The sequence below is a fragment of the Polistes fuscatus genome, unplaced genomic scaffold (assembly GCF_010416935.1).
Source record: "Polistes fuscatus isolate 324 unplaced genomic scaffold, CU_Pfus_HIC Scaffold4, whole genome shotgun sequence".
In the NCBI taxonomy this organism is placed as follows: domain Eukaryota; kingdom Metazoa; phylum Arthropoda; class Insecta; order Hymenoptera; family Vespidae; genus Polistes; species Polistes fuscatus.
Genome location: NW_025113118.1, coordinates 2633233 through 2657542, shown reverse-complemented (window position 1 = coordinate 2657542; position 24310 = coordinate 2633233). Strand labels below are relative to the sequence as shown.

Here is a 24310-nt window from a genome sequence, read left to right as displayed (position 1 = left end):
CGATTAATCGAATTTTAATCCGTTTTGCAATTAATTCGGATGATGGAGATTCGAGGGGTTGCTTCTACGGAAATTTTGTGAATTGATAAATCGATTTTCGTCGTCGTTCGTTCGTTCGTTCGTTCGTATTTTCGTTCGTTCGTTCGTTCGTTCATCGTCGTGCATGCTACATGAAAATTTGCCTGCGGTCTTGTGATTGCCAAACGAAAAATATTCCTCGTTCGTGAACTTGACGACGATGACGACAACGACGACTGTCCTACGAAAGTTCGTAGAAAAAAGATAAAAATTTCTTAGTAGATCGTAGGAAAGAATCTGTAAACAGAAATGTACAAAGAATCACAGACAGAGATTGGAGGAGAGTTTTAACACATATAGAATATGCACATCACACATTTACACGTTCACTTCGATAGAATATCAAAGACCATCCCTTACATTATTCGAGATGTTTTGTATAGATTTTCTCTTTTTACGTGACTCGTTTCAAGAAAATAATCGTCTCATAAATTGATACGTGATATCTGATTGAAAAATTGTTGTCTTTCTTTTTTTCATGTGGAAATAAATTTATTACACATGTCTTTTAATCAAAGTTCGATTTTCTATTTACGGATTTACTATTATTTTCTTTCAGATTTTTTCAACATTTTTACGTGATTCGTTTCAGATAAATAATCTTATAAATTGTATATTTGATAAATTAATTGATCACTTTTTCTATAAAAAAATTTATTAATTGCATTTATTTTAGAAATTATAATTTTTGCTTTCTTTTTTTTTATATAAAGTTCTCGCATCATAAATTTGCGATTATTTTCTTAATAAATAAAATAATTTTCTTAAATTATTTTCTCAATCTTTAATAATTTTCTACATAAATTTTTACCGAGTAAGTACCTAATATAATATATATCATTCATCGTTCATACGTTAAAATCCATCTTACTTTCTAAAAAGCATGCCATACTTTTAGTCGAGCTTCAAGTGACATTAAGAAAGAGAGAGAGAGAGAGAGAGAGAGAGAGAGAGAGAGAGAGAGAAAGAGAATGAGTTAAACGAGGAGCCTTTGAATTTAAAATGAAATATCTTTATGGTAACGCCTGCATAGGTCAAAGCGTTTAAATCGTAAGAGGGTCCTTGTTTTTTTTTCTCAAATAAGTTTCATGGCAAAGATACTCGTTTAAACATGTTCATTGATTTTCTTCATCTGAATACCAAGAGATATTCTCTCTCTCCCTCTCTTTTTCTTTTTCTTTATATCTCTTTTAGTCGAAAATTTTACGAAGGATCCTAACAGATCCGGGAAATCAATGGAAAAACTCGTTTCTATAGAAAAACCACAATGAAAAGTAGGATTACAGCGAATGTATCGAGGGTATAATAGGAATCTCTCTTTTTCGATACTATTAATAGTACTGATCTTCGATACAGAGAAAAGATAAAGAAAGAGAAAAAGAGAGAGACAGAGAGAGAGAGAGAGAGACATAGAGATAGATAGATAGATAGAAGAAGAAAAATAAAGAAGAGAAATATAGAAAACAAAGAAAAAGATAAGAAAAAATATTTTAAACAAGCCGTGAGTCGGGCATGCAGTTCGCTCATTCGTCTAATTGTACTTTTTCTTAAATTGCATCTCTCTTTCGCGTGAACGAAGAGATTGAGAAAGTAAGAGGGAGATAGAGAGAGAAAGAAGGAAGAGTTTTAATTGTGATCCACCGGCTTAGCGTGGATACTTTGCGTGGACGTGTCTGAGTGCTGCTGCAAGCAGTTTTAAGGAAAAGGGAGTGTGCCAGGGAAGTAAATTAACTAATGGAAATGCAATCCTAGCTTCCTATTTTTTTTTCTTTTTCTTTTCTCTTTATCTCTCTTTCTTTCTATATATATACGTGTATATATATCTTTCTTTATCTTTTGTCATCTAGTTCTCTTTGTCTTGAATACAGCCTTTATTAAGTCACACCGGACTTTTCGTCCAACGTGTAGCTTTTTCGTTGCTCAGCCGAAATAATGTTCGCCGAGAGTGTTAACAATCCTTCAGGTTTCTACGTTGCGCACGGCACATTAACTATTTTAATGACGCACGGAATTACACGGCGGAAGTAGCACTTAAGGATAACCACACGGTTATATTGTGCCAGTTTAGCCTCGAAACGGTTCTTAGTCTCTCTCTCTCTCTCTCTCTCTTTCTCTATCTTTCTCTTTCTCTGTTTCTCTATTTCTCTCTATTTCTCTTACTCTCTCTCTTTATTTTGTTCTGCTTTCCTTTGGTCGTGAGTATCGTGCAGCGAGAGAAAATATTGTTGCGTAATCCGTCGCGAAACTCGTGGAAATTCGTTCTCTTTAGTAATTAAGAATTAGAGGAGACGACGTAATTTGCATGCTATGCCTCGTACGAGGGATGACGACTATATGTACGTATGCATTACGTGGGAAAATGTCGAATATAACGAGGAGAAAGAAAATGGGATTTAACGTTAAATTGTAATTAACGTATTCGTTTACTTTTCTATTGTGGCAGAGAAAAAAATATATATTTCAGAATAAAACTGTTGGATCCTTTTTCTTATTATTTTACGTGGAATATGTTGCCGTTATAAAAAAAAATTAGGTTCATTAAAAATAAAAAAAAAATAAAAAGAAAACAAAAGGATAATCTAAAAATAATAAAAAAATTTTTCATCAAATAGAAAACATTATATACAATAATATTTTAATACTTACGGCTAGAGAAAAGGATTTTTCTCACAAATGCCATGTTTTCGAGAAAAATTTGTATGGCTTAATTTTATAGTTTTAATCGTAAAATTCTTATTCTATTTTACATTGAAAAAATTAAATAATTATTTATATGGATGAGATATGTTTAAAGATAAATCGATCGTTTCTTTTTACTCCATATACATTTCGAAATAGGATAAGGAAAGATTATTCGGACGTTAATGGATTAACCAGAGTTTCTAATTGAATTAGACGAAGAGATTCTCTTTGGGAAAGACGATATTCGAGGAAAGTTATTCTGTGTAGTACTTGGCTCGAAGGTAATTATATAGTTTCAATATCGAAAATTAGATCAGAACGAACGTGCGTACATATCTATTTCAACGTGATGAATTTCGAAAGAGAAGGAACATTGCAAATTTAGAACAACTATTTAATCGAAAAGATCCAATGAAATAAAACAAAGTTAACGAGGTTAAGAAAAAATACAAATAATTAAAAAGATTTTAAAATAGGGTAATTAAAAAATGCAATATTATTTTTAATTCCTTTTTACTTTCTACCATTTTTTTGTTCATTTCTACCATTAGCGTATCTCAAAGATTTGTGTATTTTTTTTATTGTAAATTATTTTTCGTATTTTTTATATTTTTTGTATCCTTTAATTATATCTTTAATTGCATAACTCTACGTATAACAAGAAAGTAATTAACGAAACGTTGTCGGTCTGATGGAACATTAGTAATTTCCGAGAATGAGAAGGAAAGAGAGCGAGAAAGAGAGAGAGAGAGAGAGAGAGAGAGATAGAGAAAGAGAAAGAGAAATGTCCTGCAAATTGTAATACAAACAACAAAGGAGGTATAAACCTTAGAAAGGAATTCACTGAAAATGATATACCAGACATAGCAAAATGGAAAGGTACTTACATAGTAGAATAATCAAGAAATGTAGGGGTTAGGGGAAATAGAAGAGAATAACAGGATATGAAAACGACAGTGCCAGATGGGGAAGGTAGAAAGAATTGACAGGTTCTTCTCGAGCATAAATAATGCGTGGATAATTAATTAAAACAGTACAGGTTACATTGAGTGGCATAATTTGTAGTGACCGTTAAGTTCATCTTTCTCTATGTGTGTCTCTGTCTCTCTAATGGACTCAATCGAAAGAGATTTTATATTCGATCGACGCGTTCTAGATTCGCAAATGAACGTTCATTACGCCTATTTATGCAAATTCCAACAGCGAAGGGAATTAAAGCGTTTTCCTACTTCGATCTATTAGTCAATAAACAGAGGCCGGATTTCGCGGTAGATGTTTCCATAAGTGGACGAATAAATTTTCAGTGCTTTGCTTTTCAACGAAATCCAAACTGTCGATAAGACTCGGTCGCGTTGAGTTCAAAAGAATGAACAATTTGAAAAAATGAAATTATAAAAATAAAAATAAACAAAAGATAAACGAGAGAATATAATCGGGTTGGTAGATGTTAGAACTAAACGAACGTGTATTATTTGACCAACGAGACATTCGTTGGATCGAATCGCCGATTGGTTCTTCGTTCGATGGTTCGCTGATCAAAGCTGAGATATGCTCTCGGATAGGACAGAAAGATAGACAAGGAGAGACTAAGCTGCAAATATATTCTATTTTCCTCTTTTGAAAGCATCATGGTAAATGCGCTCACGCTAGCGTACGTGGCTGGTTACTGTGCTCTAGCTTCCACAGCTTCAAACAAAGTTTCACGCTCGAATATCGGCTACCGATTAGCTTTCATGTCGTTCGCGAATTTTCCGTTTTTGGGACGATCGATAATAATAGATCGGATAAAGATTGACAGATAAAAGAAACTCTTGTTAAGTCTAGAAAAATATTCTCAATCATCGCAATTTATTTGTATTATTATTTATTTTAATTGTCCTGTTAATTTAAAAATTTGTTTATATTTTCATATGGAAAATAATTTAAGTAGAAAATCATTTATGGATAGATATTATTATTTCTCGTTATTAAGGAATTAAAACAATGATTATTATATGAATATGTTGCTATTGGAAATAATAAAAATAGAAAAAAACAAACATGCATTTATCGTTATTTTATTATTTTAACATAGAAAAAATGTATGGAAATATTATAAATATATTTTTATTTTAAATTTTACGTCGGGCAATCAATTTATTACAAAAATTTGTATAAAATTTGTAAGAAATGATCTCATTTGTGTTCAAATAGAATGAAAAGTTCAATGTTCAACGATAGTAGCGGTTATAGTCTATGAACCCTTAAGACTACATTGCCGGCTGTGAAATGTAACCTTTGCACTTTCATCGGCTCTTTTGTATGGCTGCGAATGAGTAATGTCCAGTGAATTGGTAGGGCCAAAGGAAGTGAAATGTCACTCGTCACGCAACACGACCACAATGAGCTAGGGACGAACCGTTGCTCCCCTTATCTCTTGGGATTATAAAATTAAATGAGATTTCATTGAAAAAAAAACTTAGGTCTTCTTTCGCCATTTTAATTTTTAAAATCAAATTATTATTATCAACAAAATTTTTCGGTTTTAAACATAATTATGTTATTTTTACACACTTTGATGTAAAATTTTATTTACGTTTATCGTAAAAATATTCGTGTATGCTAAGCTTAAGGCTCAAAAAAAAAAAGATTTTATATTTAATTATAATTTTATATCGTATTATATTTGTAATTATTTTTTTATATTCTTAACGTAACAACAATTCTACTATTTCTTATTTCATACTAGTTGATATATACTTAGTATATATTACATAGAAAATTATCTTATATTAGTAATTTATTAATTTCATAGAAATATTTTTACAACACGCAAAGTGTAAAATTTATTATACGAATACATTAAATTTAGTAAGTATGTATTTTAATATCTTTTTTCTTGGTCGTTCTTGATCTTTCTTTCCTCGAGCACCGCATTGCAGTTCCTTTGCATATGTTTACTATACTGGACCGTTTTTGGTCTGTCACGATGTATGTTGCTGCATTTGTAACGAGGAAAAAGCGCAAGAGGAGAACTCACGTATGCGTAAAGAGACGCGAATAAATATTGTATATAGTTTTCCCTTTTTCATTTTCATCGAAAAATTTACTATTTGTATAAAATGAAGAATATAAAAAAAAAAAGAAAAAAAATCGATGAATGCCGTATTGTTACAAAGATATTAAATTGATTAATTAATCATACTACATAAATTTGACGAGAAAGCAAATTTGATAATCTCAAGAGTATAAACATAATCTGATATTGAAGTATGGACCAGTCTTCATGACATACTTAGGATAAGCATAGCTAATTACTCTCCATTGTTGAGTGGAATTCATTACATCGTACATTCCAACCAATCAAATAACAACTACAGCAGAGTTGAGTAAGAGACTATTAAACCACTGTCAATTTTAATAAAATTCATCCTCTTTTCCAATCCTCTTTTGAAATTACCATAGACGGTTCTAATTTCATCGGATATGAAAATTTATTAATAGATGAACGAACAAACGATCGAATAAATTAATAAAAGGACGAACGAACAAACGAACGAACGAATGAATGAATGAACGAACGAACGAATGAATGGACGAACAGGAATGGCTTTTGATTTAAAATTGTAATGTTCTCTTAGGTATTTAAAAAATATTATCTAAGAATCGTTGGTAAATAAATTGAAACAAACGGAAGACAAACGGTAAGCTATGTTTTATCGTTATTCCTCCCTTTATCAATGGAGCAATATCCGGCTGTTCTTGTTTATTCGTGTCGATGAAACGACGATAATAAATGCTTTGTTGACGGGTTCTTTCCGCCACAGAAAATACCTCATCACAGTGGATTGGCTCTTTTGTTGAAGCGTTTCTATTGCACACATACACGCACACATACACATATAAAGAGAGAGAGAGAAAGAGAGGGAGTAAGAGAAGGAGGGAGAGAGAGGGAGAAATACATGGAATGTTCATCGAGAGTTTTGTAAAATCGGTTGGTTAGTTATTCTCGTTCGAGACCACGAGTCTATGACAATTCAATTACAATATCGATTATTCTACATACACGGTTATGATGAATGAATCAGAAAAGTACTTTTATATTACAGACTTTCGATCGAAAACAAAAGTTATTTTTTCACTATCGATTTATATAAAAATGTTTTAAAAGTCTTGATTTGAAATCACTTGATTTGAATCACAAAACTCAATTCTCATATGCTTTATCAAAGTTTGTATCGTATTACACTCAATTAATTTCATAATTTCATTCAGTGTTTCTTTGCGTACAGTTGATTAAATATTTGATTAGAATCCGATGATTGAATTAATAATAATGGTATTCGAATGATTACGATCATTCAATTTTAATGGTTTTATTTAATCAAAAGATTGTCCTTACTTCGATCGTAATATCATATTATTTTCTGGAAATAAATAAATGCCAGAAACTTCAATATACAAAAGTATAGAAGTATTAAACAATCTTGTTAATTCCTGATAGAAGCTAATTAATTGTTCATTTGAAGTTAAGAAAAGTTTGTTATTTTATTGCTCGTCTCTTGTTTTCTCGCAGTTGGAGAAACGTGATTATATTTTAATAATACTGAAATAACGTGGTACGAAATGATATTGGTAACTATATTATAACGTGTAACATTATGACGACTTATCCAAGAGAAATGGAGTTTTCAACTATGTTAGTGAATTAACCGTTTGACTCCTTGTTCAGTTCAGTTTCTTTCTTTCTTTCTTTCTTTCTTTCTCTCTTTCTTTCTCTCTCTTTCTCTCTCTCTCTCTCTCTCTCTCTCTCTCTCTCTACCTCTTTATTTATCTCTTTCTTTTTCTTTCGGCCGGTAAAATCTTGGCTACGAAGCACCAATAACAGCGGGTCATCGTACCAGATGGTTGTGGATCGATCGATGGCTCGAGAGATACCTCTCGCGATTTAAAAATAAAAGAAAAGAAGAAAAAATAAGGAAAAATAAAGAAAGAGAAAAAAGGAGGAAAATTTCGTTGTCAGCGTAATTGGTACGTTGACAAAGCATAGTAGATAATAATCGATAAAGGACAAAGATAGAAGGTATTTTTCCTTTCGATGACACCACGATCAATATTAGGTATTTTTCATATTTATTTATTAATTCTTTTTCATTTTATTTTATCATCAAAACAAACCCGTATAGAGCGTTTCAATAGGTGCAAAAAAAGACAATTTTCGATAAATTTAATTCGGTCAGTGTGAGGATATTTTATGATCTGTCATAACTCCTAAGCTTTTTTCGAGAAAATTTAATATTACGTTGGGTATGGAAATTGAAAAAAAAAAAAAAAAAATTAGAGAGAGAGAGAGAGAGACTTGAAAAAAGAAGGAAGAATAAAAAAAGTTGCATTGATAAAAAATCTTTCTTTTTTTAACACTGACAATATGTCAGGTGAAAAAAAAAGTAGAGAGGGTAGGGTGCAGCACGATTGAAAAATATTTGATTTAGACGGATCTGATAAACTCTGATGTAACCCTGACAAGAGAGATATCAAAGAATAAATTTCATATTATTAATTTGATCGGATAAATTCGATTTGATTTTCACTAATATACTTAATAGAACGTTTAAAATCGTTTAGTCCGTTTATTATCTAAAGTATAGGAGAGAAATATCATAATCGATGTTATCCTTTGACCTCTTCCCGACAATCCTTCTCACCACCAGCATCTTTCCCTGTTCCTCAAATTTTCCTGACTATCTGTGTAGCCACCCTTTCTTCTTTTTTTATTCCTTTTTTGATATTTCATTTTATTGTACGCTAAATCGAGGCGATAACGATCGTCTTTGGCAACGTTCCGGGTCATTTCGATCAGGTCGACGAGAAAGGGATTCCCCTTTTACCTCCCACGAGTTTTCTTCTTTCTACCATCTCTCCTCCTCACACTCCTACTCCTTCTTCTTCTTCCTTTTTCCTCACCAACCTCCCATCTTTTTTCTTTCTTCCTCTACTTCCGTTCCCTCTACCACCGCTCTCTCATGTGTATGGCCCGAATGTAATATCACTCTCGATAACGTTTTCTCATGGCCATTCTCTGGCCGATCGACGTGAAAAGCAATGTTGACGGCAGAGTCTCGCGAAAAGCAACTTTCCGATCGACCGGAAATAACCAGCGAAGAATCGCTGACCTCTCTTTTACTCTCTTTTCCATTCGCCCTTTTTTACTCTCATTCTTTAATCTTCTATCTTTCTCTCTCTCTCTCTCTCTCTCTCTCTCTATTCCTTTCTTTCTTTTTCCCTCTTTCATTCTATCTCACATTCCTCTCACGCGAATGGAATTTCTCTGATAGTTCGACGTATACACTGCGGATGACCACTACGATAACAGGTTCAGAAATGACTAAAACGTGCTTTCAATCTTTTCGTCGCAAAAACTCGATTTTTAAATCAGCATGATTAAATAACTTTGTTTATTACTGTATTAGCATTCTACGGAAATATATTATATTTATTCTTATTTTTTATTTTCGTAAAATTCCGAAGAAACTTTATCAAATCGTCAGAAAGTTAACTAAATATTATAAATTATTTTATTCGCGTTACAGTTGTAAATATCTTTTTTGTACCCGTCGAACGAAGAATTAAATATACGTATATTAGTACATACTTATGTTTATATATTATATATAAGATCGATAAATATATAATACATACATACGCGCGCGCGCGTTGATTACGTTATTTTTATTCGACTCGTAAAATCTACTTCACTTATTTCTTTTCTTTCTCTCTCTCTAGTTCTCTCTATTTCTCTCATAAAAAAATTAATTCATTAACGATGATGGTTTCAATTAAATTTTCCAATGTAATTTCACGACGCGGCATAACCTTTCTCCACGAGATTAATATACCTAGCACATAGCTAATTTTCCGTGTAGTCTCTCTCCTTTTCTCTCTCTCTCTCTCTCTCTCTCTCTCTCTCTCTCTCTATCATTCTCTTTTACTAAATAGTTTTTTTCTTTCGCGTGATAATGGTTTTACTCTCAGTGAGTGGCACCGAACAAAGCATTTCGGAACGTATTTAGTAGAACCGCGAAACTCGTGTCTCTGCAGAGGGCAGTAGTTCTTTTACTAAAGATACTAGAGAACAAAAAGAGAGAGAGAAAGAGAGAAGGAGAGAGAAAGAGAGAAGGAGAGAGATAGAAGGTATTACTATCGAAATATAACATTTATGAAAGTGTTAGTAATTACCAACTTCATGCCTTTGATCTTTGAGAATGCGTAGAAGTAACGTATTTTGTGAACGTGTTTGAGTACACATTTCTTGCATGAAAAGAAAGGGGTGGAAATAAACAGATAGAAAGAGAGGAGAATCTGTCACTGTTTTCCTTTGATCGAGGAAGCTGTGTTTTCAAAGTCTCTTCCTTTATCATTTTCAACTCACCGAGCATTGATTTCGATTAATCGACTTGCCGTTCTCTTTATCTATCTTTCTTCCTTCTCTACATTTTCTTCCCTTTTCTTTTGCTTTTTAGAAACGAGGATAGGAAAAATTGCGGCGAGGAAATAAGCCGCACACAACTCGAGCATTCTGAGAACTTTGTTAATCTTTGTTCAGAACAGCAAAGAACACGAGAGTTGTTTTCATACCAAACTCTCCAGGCTACATTCTCTCCCTCTCTCTCTCTCTCTCCCTCCCGCTTTCTTTCTTATACTAGTCATATTAAGAGAAAGGGGCTCTGAATTCTACGCTATTACAAACTATAAAGCGTTTTTGTGTGCTAGAGAGAGAAAGAGCAGGCCGAGTTAAGACTTGAAATTTCGTTCATTGTTTTAGAACGTTAAGACCTTTATATCCGAGTGTTTCAATACTGAGTTTTCCTATATGATGGTTGTTAACTTCAATTCGTGTAACAACGATAGATTAACAGATTTTCTTTTTGGAAGTTTTAATCGGTAAATACTTTAAATTGATTACTTACGGTTCTTATCGAGAGATTTACCTACGTTTAAATTAATCGAATAGTTAATTATTGACGTATTATTAAAACCCTTATTTTTACGTTCGCTTATTTTTATCCAACATATCGTTAATTTCATTTGATACGTTCGAAGACATATTGGTGATCATTGATTGAATTTAGTATACATATATCTTTCCTCGTTTTTCTCTCTCTCTTTTTCATTATTCAAATATTTATTCGTATTCTTAAAATAGTGGAAATTTTCAACCAATTTCACTCTGCTCTTGCTTTTAAATTCGAGTTATTGAAAGATAGATGGTTAAGAAATTAGAAGCATGAAAGATTCTCGATATTAAGATGATGTTCATTTGATTCCATATAATTAAGTTTGCATAAGTAAAATTTCACGTTAGATAAGGTCGAATTTAAAAATAGGAGAAAAGTCGTTATTAACGTTGACAAACATGTTTAAATGATTTCTAAGCTTAACATATATAGAGAGTAAGATAAAGATGAGGATATGTTGGTATCGATTGGTAAGCCCCTTTTGGTAACGTTTCATTATTTACTGTATTACAGTGTCTCAAATGTATACAGGATCCTCATGGAGTCCAGTTTAAACTATGTTCTCGCTATACTTCTAACTTAATTGGGAGCTATCCTTGTGTAAACGTTAGAGAACTGAACGTGTAACGAGAAAATGAGAGAAAGAGGAGTGGATGAGAGGGAGAAAGAGGGATTGAGAGAGAAAGCTCATTGGTTTAGTGTAATATTTTACAAGGAATTCTATTCAATAGATCGTATATCTACCTTGTCTCGTGCTTCTAGGCTTTTGAAGTAATTGTTTGGACTAACTACTAATTAACTTGTGGGGAATGTATCACAAAAGGGAAGGAACGTTCTTATTGTTAGAATTGAGAAAGACAATATGTCTTTAGGCGATTAAAATAAGAGAAACGTTGCAATGCTGTGTAAATTATAAACACTGTCATTCAAACAGAACTCTGAAATATATTCTCGAATTCTGTCATCGTAGTTTAAATTTTTAGAACGAACGATCACGGGAAAATGAATTTAAAATTGAATTTTATTCAGATGTATTTTTGTCATATGTAAAAACGTCGCCGATGTTAAATGCAATGAGAATAGATTCGTCGATTTAAAAAATAATAATGGATTGAAATAATAATTGGACCAAATTTATTTTTTCGTATTCTCTCGTTAGCTATTTTTATTTAATCAAATATAATTTGGATGAAAAAAGCTTATCTACTTTTTTAAACTGATCTAATCACGTCTACGAAGATGGAGAACAATAGATAATACTCTTATCTCGATTATAACAGACACGAAAGCTCATTTATAAAATAAAAAGTTCAATCAGTCTATTGTTCTTTCCACTTTTATTCGAATATTATTATTATTATACCATTGATTAAAGCTATCTTTTCCTCATTTATCTTAGATTAATAAAATGAAGGATTGTTAAGTCTGGTGTAATAATTTTTAGTAAGAGTAAATGTAAGTATCTCGGAAGATCACAGACGGTGCGTCACTTGTGTCAAAATGAAGGTAAGGTTATGTATATATATAAAGTATATATATATATAAAGTAGCGTTAGTAGTAAAAGACCGAACATGGTAGGACATGACCGAAAGTGGAACGTATAGTGAGAGAGAGAAAGATAGAAGGTACGATCGAGTACGACTAAAGACAAACCATGTCACATCGCAGATGTTGCACTCCTCGAGCTGTCGTCGTCACTCTAGTACAAGTCATTTACAACTTGTTAACGATCATCTTAGCTTGTTTCCTAAGTCATAATCAAATACAATCTGAATTTTTTAAAAATATATTTAATTCTTCAAGTGTATATTTATTTTTTGTTCATTTAAGATACTAATTTGTTTTTAGAGAGATTAGAGATTAATTGGGCAACGTTATGTAAACATAAAATTAATAAAACGTATTACATATTCAATAATTCAGTACTTTTTATTTTGCAAAAAATTATTAACCAGTAAAAACAAATTTTACATTGGACAATTATTAAAATTACCAAGCCATACTTTTGTCAAGATTTATAAAGAAAATTTAAAATAAAATTGATTATATAACTAATTTTTAAATATGCTTTAAAAAACATTATTTATCCTAACGACTGAAAATAAAATATAATCAAATATCTAATAGAAATTTATATAATTTTTTTTTTATTTATGATCGTCAAATTAGATTTATTTAATTTTACATTAGATCATTGAGGGTTGGTAGCCTTCTGCATAACTTTGGCCGAATGAGATAAGATAACATAGAAAACAAAATATGAAAATAAATAAAGAATGAAAAGAAAATTTATGTGAAGTTGTTTAGTAATTTAAATTAAATTAAATGACCATATATTATTAATTCTAAACTTCGTTTGCTTTGGGGATCGAATAACAGGCCAGTATGATTACGAGCTTTTATCCGTTCGTAAAAGATGGCTTTAGATAGGTGAAAAGGGAGATGAGATGAGAAGAGGGAGAGAGAGAAGATAAGGTTGAAAGTACATGGAAGCTGTTATGCAACAAGCGAAGTAGCTCGGCTAGGTAGAAAGCTTGAATATTGCAATTTGTGGTGCATGCAAAAGGAAAAAGAAACTTTCGATGTGTACGACAGTGTAGAATAGAGAGAGAGAGAGAGAGAGAGAGAGAGAGAGAGAGAGATGGGAGAGAGATGGGATATGAAATACGATGCTTTCTATGTGCGCTCACGCAATGGGTTTCTTGCCTGGTGAAGCTTCACACTTTAATAATACTTGAAGTTCACATGTATTGTAAAATAAGTAACGAATCGTAATTTTTAAGCTTTACAGTTTACTCAAGTGAGATCAATTTATTCATAACTGTAATTTATTTCATTAACAAGAATCATTTATTATTTTTGAAGTAATTAGAAATTAATTATATAACGTTATGTAGACAAAAAAATTAATTAAATATAATATAGATTTCACAATGTGATAACCATTATTTTGTAAAAAATTATCAACCAGTAGAACAACTCTTATGTTATACAATTATTTAAATTACCAAATTATGGACCCATTCAGATTGATAAGCTAAAGAAAATTTACAATTAAATTAATTATATTACTCATTTTAAAATAAGTCATTAAAAACATTAGTTGCATTAATAACAATTATTTGTTTCTAAAACACAGGTTTTTAAACTGATCGAAAAAAAAATATTTTTAATGGACAGATAATGTAAAATAATTAATTTTGCATAGAAGCATTTGAATATTTTAAAATATAATATTTAAAGTGTTATGTAAGATCTGTGTGGCGTTAGATTTCGGGCGTGAAAAATTATAATATATGTCTCGTTTGGTTGGACTTGTAAAATATAATAAACCGTAAGTAATAGACGAAAATGTAGAATATTTTAATGTACTTATCTTATTTGGACGAAACTTAGTCTTATAATTTTTGCTCCTCCACCAGAGATAGTATTATAGTTTAGTTAGTGTATAGAGAGAGAATAGTTTTATATTATTTAGTTATAATATATTTGAAATATTATAATTTTGAATAACTAAAATAAAAGTCGTCGGAACGGAGGGTGTTAGTAAAAAGTAGTAAAAAGATATAAATGAAATAAATAAAAGAGAAAAGAAAAAAGAAAGAAAGAAGAGATAAAACCGAATTGGTTATCTGGTTGGATACCTAAATGTCGTAAATGTCATTCAAGAGATAAGATGTTTTAAATGTCATTCAAGTTGTCCGGAATTTGAAGAGAAAAATGTTCAAATTGAATGAAAAATTAAATGAATAGAAGGATGGATAGAAAGAAAGAAAGAGAGAGAGAGAGACAGAGAGAAACGAGGATGTGCTTTAAATAATTCAAAGTATTTTCTGTCTTTTTCTTGTTTTCTCATACATATATAAATGCTTACATACACATATACATTTATTTATAATAAAAGTTATTCGTAAAGTAAAGAAAATCAGCTTTAATTGAATAAACGTTCAAGTCAATAGAAAAAGATAAATGTATCATTTTTTTTTTGATTAGAAAATATATACACAATTAACAACACGATTTAGATAAAGTTCGTAAGTTCGTTAGAGAATACTCGAAGTGTTATGATTGCTAAATCATTTTTCGAAGGCGTTGACGAAAGAGAAGAGCTCTGATCTCGAGTTGGATGTTAATGATAATTAAAGTAGCTTTTTTGAGAGAGACTTCTTACGTGTCAAAGACGACGACGACGACGATGATGACGTGTCTCATGCGTGGATTAATTTTCTCTGCAAGATTTTCTTGCTCTGTTTCTTTGTAAGAAAAAAAAATAAAAAAAGAGATCAACAGAGAAAGAGAAAGAGAGAGAGAGAAAGACAAAATATTGAAAGATAAATGGAAATGAGTAGATAAAATAAGACGATAAGAAAGTGGTAAAATTTGGACTGATAATATTTTTAAATCGGTAGATACGATTGACCGTATGGAATTTTGAAAAAGTTTTCTATCGAAATTAACAGGAATACGAAATAAAAATGGCAGTTAACACGGTATCTGAGGGAACAGTAATGGAAAGAGTAAATAGAATTACAGTTAACCGAAGGGGATTGCTTCGTCCGTGGAAATATTTGCGGACGCTTTGGTAACTGAAAGTTCGAGATCCGCCGTCGGATGAAAGCTAGCTGTGAATGTTGACCCATCTAAAGTCGGTTTATTGATTTTGTCATTTGTCCTATGCAAGAATCCTGCCGGGTGTTGAAACGTTCGAGAAAAATCGAATGATACTGTGAAACGTTTTTTATACTTGCTTTTTTCTCTATATTGAATTATAAAGTATATCTATATTTATATATATATATATCTATATTCGATCGTGACAAACGGGATTCATTTTCAGTTACAATTCTGAATGTTAAAATTTTGATCTATTGGTATATATACATGTATGCGTCATATTTTTGTATGACATTTTTTTTAGTTTATATTAGTGCGTTGATTTATTTTCTAAAGAATAGACGTAAATTTATGAATCACCTGGCATATATATAAATAGCTTCAAGAATAACATTGATATTGATCGAAAGAAATATAACGGATTTATCAGATATATAGAAATATAATTTATATTATAATTAATAACGTCTAGTTGGTCTTTAACGAACGAAACAAACGATCTTACGATCGCCATTGCTTGAAAGCGATAATAGCTTTTCATTTTGCGAGAGTCATTACGGAAAACTTTTTATCGGCCTCAGTTTCGTTGGATTTGTTCCACAAATGAAAGTACAAACTCTAAGGGATAACTTACCTTTTATTTCCTTCTTTTATCCTTTTCTATCTCTTATTCTTTCCCTTTCCCTTTTTCCCTTTCTTTTCTTCCTTCTTTTCTTTTAACTTCTTCTTCTTTGATCGTAAGTAATTACTCAACGAAGGAGAAAAGTACAAGCACTCGTCGAGAGCCTTGCACAAACTAAGTATAGTCGTTGCTCTTTAGGATCATTTGTTAACCGGGTTGTGTTAGGGGTCATGGTCAGGAATGATAAATGATCCATTTCGTTCTCACGTTTTCATAGACTCAGACTTGTCTTTTCTCTTTCTTTCTCTCTTTCTCTCTCTCTTTCTCTCTCTCTCTCTCCCTTTTTCTATTCCTTCTTTTTCTTGGACATACATATATGTAATCTTCTCTCATACGTTTCGTCTTTTAAGATTGGCTACGTTGAAAATAAGAAGAAAATTGTGAGCTACCCATAAGGATGGCCTTACCCTCTTTATTCATTCCAGCCCTCTTAAACGCATACGTATAACACGATTTCAGAATTTAAAGAGGCTCTTTTCCGGATCGACGTTTTTTAAAGGGTAACTTCGGGCTCGTAACTTGTTCGAAAGGGTCATCTAGAAGTAGCTGCGCGATGTAAATCAAGGCTCGTGATTTAGTTGAAACGATTTTTAAATGAATTCTATTTCTCTTCTTTCTTTTTCTTTTTTTTTATTCTTTCCTTCAATTTTTTTTATCTCTTTTTTTCTTTGTTTTTTTTATTTCTTTATTTTTTTTTTCTTTTTTATGGTTTTGTTTTATTCTTCTGCTTTTATCTCCTCCTCTCTTTCTCTTCATTTTCCTTTTAAATTTCAAAACGATTTCCCTACGAAAGTTTCTTCGGTCTCGTTTCATCAGAAACTTTCACGTTCATCCTTGAGATTTAACTAAGTCGCTTTGACGATATCTCGAAATTGTAAACTCGATCGATTTTTCGTGTGTAAGTACGTTGTATAAATACGTTGATGCGCGTGTATGTGTGTGTATGTCTATTCGTGTGAGAAGGATTCCGAATGTAGATTGGGTAAATATAACGACTTGGATTAAATACTTGAGAAAGGAGAAATGTACGAGTTGAGGCAACATCGATAGACTAGTTCGAAAAGTAAATTATATTTAATATCAGTTATGTATTAGTTCATGAGTTTCGTAGTTAGAAAATCGAGTTAGATTTTCAATATTTTGTATACGAATGGATTGACTATTTTTAATCGATTTTTTTTTTAATTTTAAATTAAATCTACGATCGGTGAGTTAGGATCAAATAAAATATATTTTATTGACTATTAATACCAGATATATAATATTTGAGTTTTGTAATATAAAAAACTATTAAATTCTAAATGAAATTTTTTGATTGATCGAGCCAAAGGGAACAAAAATACAAAATAAAAATCACGTAGAGTAATTTACTTTCAAGCCAGTAAGAAATTTGCCGCAACTTTTGAGATAATAATTTTGTTTATGGTAATAAGGATTTTTTAAACGATGTTACATTAGTATGTAATTAAATTGCCTACAATTTAAATGAAACTTTTTTGAAAATTTACGGATCACTTAATATAAGCTTTAATTATTATTTTGAATGTAATAAAAATAGAAAAAGATTGCGATACGAAGCGTGGATATAAACGTTATTAAAAAATGAATGTTTGATTATTTGTAATTAATGTTTAACACGAATGGAAGATATCAGAGCAATCGTAGGTGTTCGATTGGCATTGGTCCAAGTTTTAAGCTTGGCTTAAATTCGGCCGTAGCAGGGAACGGGGACTAGACGGTAGTAAACTGGGACAGCTACAGATTAGAATTAACTAATTGTCGTGTGTATGTACATTGCGCGCTGATTGAACACGACACTGTTACTATTTATTTTAACCAATCGTGCCGTCTCTTTTCATTAAAACACGAAACCACGGAAACCACTCGTGGCTCGATCAAATTCTTTATACTTTTCTAACAAAGACGAGTTTGATTGGGAAAAAAGGAACAGTAAAGAAAAGAAAAGAAAAAAAGAGAAAACAAGAAGAATTATTTTTAATTTCGAAAAAGGGGTATACTAACTCACCGATCACGTTCAAATGCACGAAATGGCTCATGTGCGGAGTTGTCGAGACCTGGCACTCGTAAATACCGCTATCTCGATGTTGCGGATATTTTATTTGGAGCGTCCAATCCTCCGATTGAGCTTTGTGAATTGCACGAAATCTCTGATCGTTCGTGTATGTGTACTGACCGATCGTCAGTAAGTGAATGTCTCTGTGTCGGATCCATGAAACTTGGAGCGTCATCTGGAAAAAAGGAAAAAGAAATAACTTTTACTTTCGTATTATATTTCCATCAAGTATTTTTAATTAAACTTTATATGTATATATTTTCTCTCTTTTTCTTTTTATCTAAGATATATTTATAGATAGAAAAAGAGAGAGAGAGAGAGAGAGAGAGAAAGAAATAATTAAATTAATTTATTGAAAAATAGCATTCAGAAGTGCACAGAGAAGTAACTATATATAAATGTATCATTCTTTTCTATTCTCTTTAAATTAATTTAATCCAATCGGGAAATGAATATTATATGCTTGACTAGTTTTCATAGACAATTAATTAATTCCCAATAACAAAGTATAAAAGTGAAAATTTAAAAAAGTAGATATTCCATTAATTGATTCATTATTAATGAAGTAAAGTATCTGAAAATGAGGGGGTAATCGATTATTGCATTCAAACGGATATAACGAATGAATTGATACAAAGCTATTTGTTTCGAAATGACCAAGTGGAAATGATAGATATTGTCATGAAGTTTATTTTTATTTAAATTCTACGTCAAGTGAATAGATACTTTTCATTTTCAATGTAGATTGAACAGATCAAGAAGTTTTCAATGGAAAATGTTCGAAAGAAGAAAGTGAAATTGGCCCAGTGAAGATTCGAGTTTTTGTTGGTTGTTAGGGAATAACAGGCTCAACGTGGCAGAGGAGTCCTTTATCGTCGGCTACAATTGAAAATTAATCCTCGGAGGTTGGGAAACTTAATTCAGGAAAGGGAAATACGAAACACGATGCCACGACTCGATGTACATACTTCGAGTATAGTATAGTATAGTATAATGAAATATTATATAGTATAGTATATTATAGTACAGTATAGTATAATATAGTATAGTATAGCATAATATAGTATATTATAGTATATTATAGTAAGGTATAGTATAGTATAGTATATGTGTTAGTATATGTATAGGAGATTAGACTGGCTTTCAGGATTTCGCGAGGTCTTTCTCCTCTTAGGCGGCTCGCTGAATTAATAGAGTCGCTTTGCATATCGTTGGGGAAGTTAGCGAGCAAGATAAAATAGCTTAGAGTTAGGTGCGATAATTGGACACGGTTGATTCTACTCAGTTGACGAGTAAATATTTGTGTATTTTGTTAAAACAGAAACGAAGTTAATCGAACGAGTTATTGTGCTACTTACTGGTGATGATAGTACCTTTGAAAATGTCCTCCTCATCGAGTTCGAAGTTTTATAAATAACATTTAAGTCGCAACATCAATTTATTTAAAGTTTAGAAAAGACTTGATTTTACATCGTGTGTCATATTCGTAGCGAATAAAGCATTGATTTATAATAACGAAGAAGTTTCGTAAAAGAACATAAATATTCAACTCTTTTGAGATAGTCAAATGAGTTTGTTTGAAAGTTCTTACATCTCTTCTAAACAATCTTATCGTTCTCGTTTTTTCTCGTTGTCGTTTATATTGTTAATTTTGACTGACGTTTATCCTTGTCATTGCGAAGTTGTACGAATCTCCAAACGAAATTAGAAGAGGAAGAGAGAGAAAAAAGAGAAAGCAAATTTATATCTCAACATATGACAATCTTTTTCAAAAATTCTTTCTTTCTCTCTCTTTCTAATTTTCTATCTTTCTTTTATTCTTTCTTTACATCTTTGTTTAGCATCTCTTCTTCTATCCTTGTCTTTTTTTATTTTTCTGATATACGAGTTATCAGAGAAGTTTCAACTACGCGCTGACGTTGCCTCTTTCAAGTACGGCTAGCAAAGATGCCTGAGATAAAATTCTAAGGGAGACCAAGAAACGTAATGTAACTTCTTCTCATTCTCCTATTTTCTTATAATTTTATTTCCGTTTCTTTTACAAACTCGTATATTTATTTATTTAAAAATTATTATTTTCTTTTCGAAATATTAATGTTGATTTTAAGGAAATTGTACTTTGGTTCTTTTTTTTTACATGATCTGATATTTTATTTGAACATTTTAAAAGTATAAATACCTCAGTAAATTATATTTAAAAAATATCACGAGATAATTTTGTAAAATATTCATTGAAATTAATTTATATATAAAATTGATTCACGCCAGAGTTACGTGATTTCAAGGAAAAGATGATATTTATTTTTCGTTTATTATTTAGAAATTTTCAAAATGATTTCCAGTATAATTTTTTCCTTTTTTTTTGGTTTAATAAGAACCATTGTATTTTATCATCACAAATTACGCTAAATAAAAAAATGTAACTTTTGTTAGAAATATATATTATCTAATTTGAATATTCCGAATTTAGTAGATTAACAATAATGTATTAGGTTCGATACTACAATTAAATAGTTATTATATATACATAATAATTTATGATATGTCAATATATCGATACTTATTGTTTTCAGTGTAATTGTTTTCATCATTGTCGTAGTTCTGTATCATAGAACACATAGCAACACATTAAAGTAACGACATCGCGAACGAACAGTCGTTATCGTTTACCTATGTATATATTCAATATACAAGCCGATTTTCTCTCTCCGTTCTTCTTCCTTCTATATCTATATATATAGGAGTCGCTCTTTGCATAGCAATATTGTTGTCCTATGCAAACGATTTATGTTTCGTACCACCATTACGCTTTCAGCGACCTACTCCAAGTCCATCTAATTTACGTATGCTCTTTCGCACGACTGAGAGGATCTCTCATCATCTTGAGAAATTCTACAACTGTATTAATAGATATATATTTCATTCATATATTTACGTACACACACACATATGTATATATATATATATACATATATATATATTTTTTTTTTCTCAATAAATGAATATATTTAATAATTTAAATCGTTTTTAAATCGTACCATATTTTATCTGAATATTATTCTTTTTAATTTTATACCGAACGTTGCAAATTTTAGAGTTATCTGATTTTAAGGGTTATAAGATGTATGTTTTTTATTTAGTGATAGGTTTCAAGGTCTATTTAATTTTTTTTTTTTAATAAGACTACATTTAGTTTATAATGGAAATATATCAAAAAGGAAAAAATAAACGACTTTTGTTCGAAATATTGTTTCATTTATCTTTAATTTTCTCAGATAAAAATTTGTATTTGTGCTTAATTTTGAGGACTCGGCATAGGATATTTAGCTAATATTAATTAATAAATAAGTAAAAAATATTAGAAACATGAAAACATGTATCTTCGATTTAAGTACACAGTTAAAATTTTTATGATTTTCAAAGAAACAGCTATGCCGTTGTCGAAAGTAATGAATTACTTGCACTTTCTGGAAGCTGTGAATGATTGAAATGAGAATGATTTTGATGGAGACAAAACGTTTTATGTCGGGAAAAACGATCTTATCTAGGGCGTTTTATGATTTTCTCGTGAGAATGATTTTAGCGAATCCAATAAGTTCAACCGTTTCGAGTAAATTCTCATAGAAATCTTTAAATTGAAATTTCTAATAATATTCGAGAGGGGAAGTCCATCGTCTACCCGTTATAATAACAGAAAATTTATAATTTTTGTCGATTTAAGATGATTTTTATTAATTTAATATATTTGTGTTCATTTATTATAAAAATAATAATAAAAAAAATCAAATGTTATATAAAGAAATAAAATATGAAATGTTAAAAAATAATGTTTAGGTAGAACCTACTTGTAGTTGACTGATCGATAGCCGAAATCAACGAAAAGCTTATTTTTAGACTACCGGTCAATAAACATCCAAGAATCGGTTGCCGTTAAGTAATATGGTAACATTAATTAACTTTTTGCTCCACAAAAAATCACGAACAACTCAACGATGTTAATATATACACTAAATAAAATTTATACAATTTCGTAATTTAAATTTAAATGTATTAAAAAGTAAAGTCATACACACGTGAGAAATTGGAAAATAAATGGAACTCCGGCTTAATCGAAATTAACGCGATAAGTAAAATGAATGGCTAATGAATCCGTCGTTTTCCAATGATTTTATCCATCGGCAAAAACAATAACGCTTATCTTTGTCACGAGATTTCTCAATCGTTAAATAAATCGCGGTCGTGTGTTTGTATAAACGATTAATAAACGCCCATCGTAAAATTCTGGATAGGAAAAAAAAATAAAGAAAAAAATGTTATGTACGTATAGGTATATATATATATATATATATATATATATATATATCTATATATACATGTATATACATATATATACATATGTATGTATGTATATATATATATATATATATATATATATATATGAAAACCACGAGGAATGAAATATATGAGTTCGTTTTAATCTCGCGAGCCTTCTCGTTCCGTCCATTCGATCGACGAAAGAATCATTTCTATTTAAACTTCATGTCGATTAAATGTATAGTCATATCAATCTAATTCCTTTCTCCCCTTTCCTATCTCTCCCTCTCGCTCTCTTTCCCTTTCTCTCTCTCGCGCGCTCTCTCTTTCTCTCTCTCGCTTTTCTCTTTTTTTTTCTTCACAAAATAATAAACGAAATCGATGAAAATCTCGTTGATTGTGCTGGTTCCATAAAATTTCCAATTAAAAGAGCTTTAGAAAGTGGATACCAAATTCGTAAATGTGCGATTATACGTGTAGAATAATACGATTATTTTTTATACATACGGTACAATAAATGGTTTATAAAATACATTTTTTAATTTCATGAAAAATCTGGTTAAAATTTTTTTTTTTTTTTTTTTTTAAATTCGAATGCATATATTATTTAGATATTTGCATTGTTTATTTTACGTTGATATAGATTAAATATTATAAAAGAGAAAAGATTACTGTAATAGAAGGGAATAATACGGTTTGTATGATTTATTACATCTATTATTATTTGCTAAATAATAATTTAGCTCGAAATTAAGTTTTGCCCCATGTTCTGTAAATTACACTATGATTTTCGGCCTTTCAATAAATGAATTTCAAGACACACATTATAGAATTCCACTTTATCCGTGTTAGTTCTGATAATTTATGAACTTTAGGTTATATTCAAACTGTCAGCTGAAGTACCGGCGCCTTGTGAATAGAAATAACGTAAATCATATTAGAACGATAGAATCCTGCTTTCTATGTATTTGTATATGTGTGTTTTTGTGTATGTGAATGCACGTGTGCGCACGTAATGTATGTAATATTAAGTCGATACTAATATATTATAATTTCTTATACTTGATACTAATCATTGTTGTTAAAAAATATGGAATTATGTGTATATAAATTGTGTTGGTTTAAATTTTGAAATTTGTCTGACCAACTGGTAATCTTTTACTACTGAAGCTTGAAATTATTTTCTCTAATACTTACATCATGTTAATAAAGAAGGAGTTAAATAACAAGAAATATAATGAATTGATATCAGTATACTGGATGTATCTGAAGAGGAGGGGGGAGCAATTTGAGTATTTGCAAAGTTGCACCGATGCACTCCTGCCAAAAATTGCACTACTTGATGATAGAATTTGTCGAATAAAATGCAATTTTTTTCTACAAATTTTCCTCTATTTGTAGAAAATAAAAAAATTATGACGCATTCTAATTACTAGATGCATCCTGTATCATAAATTCTATCTCGAAGATAATAATTTGCATTAAAAAAAAACTTCAGAATTATTCTTAGAAATATTTTGGATTTATTATAAATAATAGAATTTGTTTGATCAATTATGAACTTTTACTACTGATCTTAGATATTTTGGATCAAGTACTAAAATCAGGATAATAAAGAAAAATTGAATAGTAAGAAATATAAGGAACGATTTTTGATATAAAGAGAAATCGACTATCTCAAGTTAAAACTCTCTTTTTTCTTCCTTCACATTCTCGGGGATCACAATCGACGTTCCTAAAGGAGACGAATATCGTTTCGCATCATCCAGCGTTTTCGGTCTGCTTATCTAGCGAGGTCATAGTCGCCCTAAGGGTCAGCAGAAGTCTATTTATCCCACGGGATTGCGCCCTTTCTCGCGCAATTTCATCCT

General features: G+C 30.7%; 1 protein-coding gene across 2 annotated transcripts in view; it reads right to left on the bottom strand.

Annotated features, from left to right (window-relative positions):
* The window catches only part of LOC122520939 (zwei Ig domain protein zig-8-like), a 299078-nt gene that overhangs the window by 47498 nt on the left and 227270 nt on the right, over positions 1 to 24310 (bottom strand). For both annotated transcript variants that reach the window (XM_043641269.1, XM_043641270.1), the window contains exon 4: positions 18078 to 18300. In XM_043641269.1, coding sequence (XP_043497204.1) covers positions 18078 to 18300 — 223 coding nt within the window. The remainder of the gene's footprint in view (positions 1 to 18077; positions 18301 to 24310) is intronic.